The following is an 8,671-nucleotide window of genomic DNA, read 5'->3' as shown; positions in this document are numbered from 1 at the left end:
AGTAAAGCTCCCTCTACACTGTCCCATCAAACACTCCCAGGGCAGGTACAGGGTTAGATACAGAGTAAAGCTCCCTCTACACTGTCCCATCAAACACTCCCAGGGTCAGGTACAGCACAGGTTAAATACAGAGTAAAGCTCCCTCTACACTGTCCCATCAAACACTCCCAGGGCAGGTACAGGGTTAGATACAGAGTAAAGCTCCCTCTACACTGTCCCATCAAACACTCCCAGGGTCAGGTACAGCACAGGTTAAATACAGAGTAAAGCTCCCTCTACACTGTCCGATCAAACACTCCCAGGGCAGGTACAGCACGGGTTAGATACAGAGTAAAGCTCCCTCTACACTGTCCCATCAAACACTCCCGGGGCAGGTACAGCACTGGTTAGGTATTTTTTTATTCTTTCATGGGATGTGGGTGTTGCTGGCAAGGCCGGCATTTATTGCCCATCCCTAATTGCCCCTTGAGAAGGTGGTGGTGAGCTGCCTTCTTGAACCGCTGCAGTCCGTGTGGTGAAGGTTCTCCCACAGTGCTGTTAGGAAGGGAGTTCCAGGATTTTGACCCAGCGACAATGAAGGAACGGTGATATATTTCCAAGTCGGGATGGTGTGTGACTTGGAGGGGAACGTGCAGGTGGTGTTGTTCCCATGTGCCTGCTGCCCTTGTCCTTCCAGGTGGTAGAGGTCGCGGGTTTGGGAGGTGCTGTCGAAGAAGCCTTGGCGAGTTGCTGCAGTGCATCCTGTGGATGGTGCACACTGCTCCCTCTATACTGCCCCAAAAATGTGACTCAACCTCAGAACATTGCTCTTTCATGCACCAATGTGACATTTTTCTATTTCTACACTAGCTTTCCTGTATCCTGCATCAATGGGATTGCTAATTAGTGCTGAACTCAGGCTAAACCCAGAAGAGGCTTTAATTAGCCTTGTTAGGTTGCAGATCGCAACCCGCCTACTTCCCTTCCGGGTGCGCCACAAATCAGCCCCACCCCACGCTGCCAACCCGCAGCCCTGCTAAAATTGAGCCCTTTGTGTCCTCCTCACAGCTCACACCGAGCTTTGTATCAGCAGCAAACTGGGATACATTAAACTCAGTCCCTTCATCTAAGTCATTAATATAGATTGTAAATAGCTGAGGCCCAAGCACTGATCCCTGCGGCACCCCACTAGTTACAGCCTGTCACCCTGAGAATGACCCGTTTATCCCCACTCTCTGTATCCTGTCCTTTAACCAATCCTCTATCCATGATAATATATTACCCCCAACCCCATGAGCCCTTATCTTGTGTAACAAACTTTTATGTGGCACCTTATCAAATGCCTTTTGAAAATCCAAATATACTCCATCCACTGGTTCTTTATCTAACCTGCCAGTTACATCCTCAAAAAACTCTAATAAATTTGTCAAACACGATTTCCCTTTCCTAAAACCATGCTGACTCTGCCTAATCATATGATGATTTTCTAAGTGCCCCGTTACCACTTCCTTAATAATAATTCCAGCATTTTCCCCAATGACCGATGTCAGGCTAACTGGCCTGTAGTTCCCTGTTTTCTCTCTCCCTCCATTCTTGAACAGCGGGGTTGTGACTGTCCAAACTAACTTTACGAAGGACCATTACTGCCGGCAGAGAAAGCAGATTTTCATCCCATCACTTTAGGCTCGATTTGAACCGATGTCTCAGAGATTAATGTTTAACTAATAGGGATACAAGAGAAGCAGGGCACATATTGAAAATACAGGGAAAGCTCACAGAGATACTCGGACCTGGGGATACGTAACCAACTCTCACTTACCCAGTAAAAGTAGGTGAGTCCTGAGATAAGTATCTAACTTGGATTTCACTAAAACAGATAGTTCTCTGGAAATCTATGGCTGAATTTTACCTTTTTTTCCAAATCTGTGTTGCTTCCATTGGGTTTACTCATTTAAAACTGTGGTTGCCTTAAAAGTATGAAACCAACATTTTAAGAATAATTCAGTTGATCCAGTAGGATTATCAATAAATCAGTAAATTCAATGAGATTATCCCATGAAAGAAAATTCCCAGTGCTGAAAGGGGCCGGTCTCTGACCCAGAACACTATGTGCAGTTAGTTGGTACTGGCTACCCTGGCTTTGTACCATTGAAACACGAGGAACAGGAGTGGGCCATTCAGTCCCTTGAGTCTGTTCTGCCATTTAATTGGATCATGGCTGATCTGTACCTCAACTCCATAACAAAAGTATTATTGTTTTATCTTAAAACAGCTACTTGAAGGTAAATCAGTGTCACTGCAGTGGGAGGCATTCAGGGAGGAGATTGTGAGGGTTCAGAGCAAATATGTTCCAACAAAGAAAAAGGGTGGCACTCCAAAATCTAGAGCCCCCTGGATGTCAAGGAGCATACAGGTAGGATAAGGCAAAAAAGGGGAAGCTTACGTTAAATACCGAGAGCTCAAGACTGCAGAAAACCTAGAGGAGTATAGAAAGTGCAGGGGTGAAATTAAAAAGGAGATTAGGAAAGCAAAGAGAGGGCATGAAAAAATATTGGCAAGTAAAATCAAGGAAAACCAAAGATGTTTTATAAATACATAAAGAGCAAGAGGATAACTAAGGAAAGAGCAGAGCCTATTAGAGACCAAAAAGGTAACCTATGTGTGGAGGCGGAAGATGTGGGTATGGTTCTTGATGAATACTTTGCGTTTGTCTTCACAAAAGAGGGGGACGATGCAGACATTGTAATTAAGGAGGAGGAGTGTGAAATATTGGATGGGATAAAAATAGTGAGGGAGGAAGTATTAAGGGAATTAGCATCTTTGAAAGTGGATAAATCACCAGGGCCGGATGAAACGTATCCCAGGCTGTTAAGAGAAGCAAGGGAGGAAATAGCGGAGGCTCTGACCCTCATTTTCCAATTCTCTCTGGCTGCAGGCATGGTGCCGGAGGATTGGAGGACTGCTAACGTTGTACTGTTGTTTAAAAAGGGAGAAAGGGATAGACCGAGTAATTATAGGCCAGTCAGCCTAACCTCGGTGATGGGCAAATTATTGGAAACAATTCTGAGGGACGGGTAGATAAGGTGGTTAAAAAGGCATACGGGATACTTTCCTTTATTAGCTGAGACATAGAATATAAGAGCAGGGAGGTTATGCTAGAACTGTATAAAACACTAGTTAGGCCACAGCTAGAGTACTGTGTACAGTCCTGGTCACCACATTAATCTTCATTTAGAAAGGCACAGATTAATCAAGGACAGTCAGCATGGATTTGTGAAGGAAAGGTCGTGTCTGACTAACTTGATTGAATTTTTTGAGGAGGTAACGAGGAGGGTCGATGAGGGTAACGCGTTTAATGTTGTCTACATGGATTTTAGCAAGGCTTTTGACAGGTCCCACATGGCAGACTGGTCAGGAAAGTAAAAGCCCATGGGATCCAAGAGAAAGTGGCAAGTTGGACCCAAAATTGTCTCAGTGGCAGGAAGCAAAGGGTAATGGTCAACGGGTGTTGTTGTGACTGGAAGGCTGTTTCCAGTGGGGTTCCACAGGGCTCAGTACTAAGTCACTTGCTTTTTGTGTTATATATCAATGATTTCGACTTAATAGTAGGGGGCATGATTAAGAAGTTTGCAGATGATACAAAAATTGGCCATGAGGTTGATAGTGAGGAGGAAAGCAGTAGACTGTAGGAAGATATCAATGGACTGGTCAGGTGGGCAGAAAACTGGCAAATAGAATTCAATCCGGAGAAGTGTGAGGTAATGCATTTGAGGAGGGCAAACAAGACAAGGGAGTACACAATAAATGGGAGGATACTGAGAGGTGTAGAGGAACTGAGGGACCTTGGAGTGCATGTCCACAGATCCCTGAAGGTAGCAGGACAGGTAGATAAGGTGGTTAAAAAGGCATATGGGATACTTTCCTTTATTAGCTGAGGTATAGAATATAAGAGCAGGGAGGTTATGCTAAAACTGTATAAAACATTAATTAGGCCACAGCTTGAGTACTGTGTACAGTTCTGGTCTCCACATTACAGGAAAGATGTGATTGCATTAGAGAGGGTACAGAGGAGATTTACGAGGATGTTGCCAGGACTGGAGAATTTTAGCTATGGGGAAAGATTGGATAGGCTGGGGTTGTTTTCTTTGGAACAAAGGAGGCTGAGGGGAGATTTAATTGAGGTGTATAAAATTATAACGGGACTAGATAGAGTGGATAGGAAGGACCTATTTCCCTTAGCAGAGAGGTCAATAACCAAGGGACATAGATTTAAAGTAATTGGTAGAAGGATTAGAGGGGAGCTGAGGAGAAATGTTTTCACTCAGAGGGTGGTGGGAGTCTGGAACTCACTGCCTGAAAGGGTGGGAGAGGCAGAAACCCTCAACTCATTTAAAAAGTACCTGGATGTGCACCTGAAGTGCCGAAACCCACAGGGCTACGGGCCAAGTGCTGGAAAGTGGGATTAGGCTGGATTGCTCTTTTTCAGCCAGCACAGACGCGATGGGCCGAATGGCCTCCTTCTGTGTCGTAAACTTCTACGATTCTAAGTGTTAGCCTTGTCTCAGTGGTAGCACTCTCGCCTCTGACTCACAAGGTTGTGGGTTCATAGTCCCACTCCAAAGACTTGAGGACATAATCAAGGCTGACGGACAGTACTGAGGGGGGGCTGCACGGTCGGTGGTGTCGTGTTTCAGATGAGACTTTAAACTAAGGCCCTGTCTGCCCTCTCAGGTGGTCGTAAAAGATTCCATTCACAATTCGAAGAAGAGCAGGAGAGTTCTCCCTGGTGTCCTGGCTAATATATATCCCTCAATCACTTTGCACTTTGGCAGGAAAAATCAGAGAGCAAGTTATTATCTTAATGGCAAGAAACTGGAATGTACTGCAGTACAAAGGGATCTGGGGGTCCTCGTGCAAGAAAATCAAAAAGTTAGTTTGCAGGTGCAGCAGGTGATCAAGAAGGCCAACGGAATGTTGGCTTTTATTGCTAGGGGGATAGAATATAAAAACAGGGAGGTATTGCTGCAGTTATATAAGGTATTGGTGAGGCCGCACCTGGAATACTGCACACAGTTTTGGTGTCCATACTTAAGAAAAGACATACTTGCTCTCGAGGCAGTACAAAGAAGGTTCACTCGGTTAATCCCGGGGATGAGGGGGCAGACATATGAGGAGAGGTTGAGTAGATTGGGACTCTACTCATTGGAGTTCAGAAGAATGAGAGGCGATCTTATTGAAACATATAAGATTGTGAAGGGGCTTGATCGGGTGGATGCGGTGAGGATGTTCCCAAGGATGGGTGAAACTAGAACTAGGGGGCATAATCTTAGAATAAGGGGCTGCTCTTTCAAAACTGAGATGAGGAGAAACTTCTTCACTCAGAGGGTAGTAGGTCTGTGGAATTTGCTGCCCCAGGAAGCTGTGGAAGCTACATCATTAAATAAATTTAAAACAGAAATAGACAGTTTCCTGGAAGTAAAGGGAATTAGGGGTTACGGGGAGTGGGCAGGAAATTGGACATGAATTTAGATTTGAGGTTAGGATCAGATCAGCCATGATCTTATTGAATGGCGGAGCAGGCTCGAGGGGCCGATTGGCCTACTCCTGCTCCTATTTCTTATGTTCTTATGTTCTTATGTTCAACCAATGTCATTAAAACAGATTATCTGGTCATTATCTCGTTACTATTTGTGGGATCTTGCTGTGCACAAATTGCTGCATTTCCCTGCCTTACAACAGTGACTGCATTTCAAAAGTACTTCATTGGTTGTAATCACTTTGAGACGTCCTGAGGTTGTGAAAAGGTGCTACATAAATGCAAGCCTTTCTTGTTTACCCACCTTTGCTCCATATCCCTTAATACCCTTACCTAACAAAAATCTATCAATCTCAGTCTTGAAACGTTCAATTATCCCAGCATCCATAGCCCTTTGGGGGAGAGAGTTCCAGATTTCCACTACCCTTTGTGTGAAAAAGTATTTCCTGACTTCCCTTCTGAATGTCCGAGCTCTAATGTTAAGATTATGTCCCCTTGTTCTTGATTCTCCCATCACACCAAATGGCTTCTCCGTATCTACCCTATCAAATCCTTTTAACATTTTGAACACCTCGATTAGATCACCCCCCTCCCAAACTTCTATACTCAAGGGAATATAAGCCAAGTTGATGCAACTTGCCCTCATCGTTTAACTCTCTGCCCTGGTATCATTTTGGTGAGCTTGCGTTGTACTCCCTCCAAGGCCAATATATGTTTCCTGAGATGCGGTGCCCAAAACTGAACCCACTCTCCAGATGGGGGTCTGACCAAGGCTTTGTATGACTGAAGCATCAATTCCTCCCTATTGTATTCCAGCTCCCTTGAGATAAAGGCCAACATTCCATTAGTCTTTTTGATTGTTTCTTGTACCTGTCTGCTAGCTTTTAATGATTTGTGAACTTGGACACCCAAATCTCTTTTCTCCTCTGCAGTTCCGAGTTTCTCACCATTTAGAAAATACTCTGATTTATCTTTCTTGGGTCCAAAGTGGATGACCTCACACTTGCTCACATTGAACTCCATTTGCCATAGTTTTGCCCACTCAATTAATCTGTCTATGTCTCTTCGTAACTTAGAATCATAGAGAGGTTACAGCACGGATGGAAGCCATTCGGCCCATTGAGTCCGCATCGGCTCTATGCACGAGCAATCCAGCTAGTCCTACTTTGTGCACCCATCTGCACTACTTACTGTCCCTCCAACTTAGTGTGATCTGCAAACTTGGATATACAACTCTTTATTTCTTCATCCAAGTAATTAATAAATATGGTGAAAAATTAAGGCCCCAGAACAGATCCCTTGCCATGTCCCGCCAATCAGAGCACCTTCCATTTATCCCCACTCTCTGTATCCTACCTCTTAACCAATTTCCAACCCAAGTCAAAAGGCTACCTCCAATTCCGTGCACTCTCTTGTATGGAACCTTATCGACTGCCTTCTGGAAGTCCATTTAAACAACATCCATAGACACTACCTTATTAGTGACCTCAAAAAATTCAACTAGATTAGTCAGACATGACTTACCCTTAACAAAGCCATGCTGACTCTCTGATCAGCTCCTATTTGTTCAAGTGCTCAGTCACTCTATCCCCAGTGACAGATTCTAGTAGCTTCCCACAGTTGATGTTAAAACCATCTACATCTTGTATTGACTAGCTGATAGGTTGACTGTGAAGGCTAGGAAGTGTCAATAATCACACCAATATCCCTAGGTTCGACTTACCCAAGCATTCATTAGCTTCTCGAGCGGTCGCTCTCTGCCACGGTCGGTCATAGTGAAAGGGCTTGCACCTGTCACACTCTGGTCCAGCGGTGTTGTGCTTGCAGTCACAAATCAAATTCCCTTCTTTGTCCTTGACACAGCGGGATGCGTGCCCATTACATTTGCAGCGCCCGCCCACCTGCAAGTCAGCCACAGAGTAATGGTAGGACTCTCTCATCACACTCGCCTCCTCCTTCCCGTCCCTGCCACTATAATGTCTGTCCAGGTCCCAGGGGAGGTGAGGTCTGCTGAACACCACCCGGATGTCTGTGGCTGTCACCCAGTCCTGCAGGACTGGACTGTTGTCAAAGTCTTGAGAAGAGGGACGCCCATCGAGGGTACTGAATGCAATCAGTCCCCCTGTCAAGGGGTAGAGGTTGGTGTAGCCATCTGTGCACAGAGCTTCCTGCTCATTCTGTTTGGTGATAATTGCTTTGTTGGGCTTATTGTACATTTTCCGACACTGTGAGGAATAATACTGAAATGGGACCCATGTCTTCCCATAATCCATCGATTTAAATATTCCCATAGATTCAGGCCGAGGGGAACAGAATTGCAAACTGACATAAGTGATTTCAAACTTCTTATTCAGGGAAAGAGTGAGAGTAACGTTGTGCAGAGAATGGTAAAAATTTTCTGATTGCCAGCAGCTCAGATTGTGTGCGTTGTTTAAATCAGTCAGGTAAGAGGGAGGGTGCGTGCTCCTGGGATCTGAAGCATCACAGATTTGGCACATCTTGGTCTTCACGCCCATCTTTTCATTAAAGAAGCAATATCTGTTTGGAGGTCTCCCACACGTACTGGACACCTGCACCTGCCTGGCAAATCCCGCATTGACAAAGTCAGGAATGCAACGCTTGGGCTGCCCCCCCTCATCATAGCAAGGATCAGGGGGGCTCTGCTGGGGTGCAAAAACATTGAGTGTACAAGAACTGCCTAAGAGGCAGGCAGCAACTAACACCCTCCCAAGCTGCACCATCCTTACTTCATGAAAGGACGATTAAGAGTACAGGAACAATGCACAGCGACACCTACAAGGGGAGAAGACAAGCACCATTAGAAATAAACACAACTACAATACATTAAAAAAGAACATTTTAAAGAGATTATCCTGCCACTAAAAAATCTGATTAAAGGACGACAGAAATCCAAGAACCAACCCACCAGCTTCTTTGATTCAGCTTATAAAGTTCCTGCTGGTTACTTGTGCACAAAGCCGAGTAAAGGCACAGTCAAACTGTTCAAAGTTCAAGGCTGAGAACACACTGCAACAGCTGCTCCCTGACTGATGGATTCTAACCAGTCAGAGAGTAGCTTGTACCAGTCCTCGGTCCAGGGAATTTTAAAGCACTGAGGCTCTCTGTCCTGCTGCCCACAATGGTCAGAGTGGACCA

The 8,671-nt window shown here is 45.1% G+C and overlaps 1 protein-coding gene across 1 annotated transcript in view; it reads right to left on the bottom strand.

Annotated features, from left to right (window-relative positions):
• LOC137340829 (netrin-3-like) overlaps positions 1-8,289 on the bottom strand; it is a 395,369-nt gene extending 387,080 nt beyond the window's left edge. Inside the window, exon 1 of the mRNA XM_068003642.1 lies at positions 7,239-8,289. Within this exon, the coding sequence (XP_067859743.1) occupies positions 7,239-8,256 (1,018 nt within the window). The 5' untranslated portion in view covers positions 8,257-8,289. The remainder of the gene's footprint in view (positions 1-7,238) is intronic.
• Between the last annotated feature and the right edge of the window lie 382 nt (positions 8,290-8,671).

This window comes from Heptranchias perlo, chromosome 22 (assembly GCF_035084215.1).
Source record: "Heptranchias perlo isolate sHepPer1 chromosome 22, sHepPer1.hap1, whole genome shotgun sequence".
Classification (NCBI taxonomy): domain Eukaryota; kingdom Metazoa; phylum Chordata; class Chondrichthyes; order Hexanchiformes; family Hexanchidae; genus Heptranchias; species Heptranchias perlo.
The sequence above is the reverse complement of the archived record's forward strand: the minus strand, read 5'-3'. Positions and strand labels throughout refer to the sequence as shown.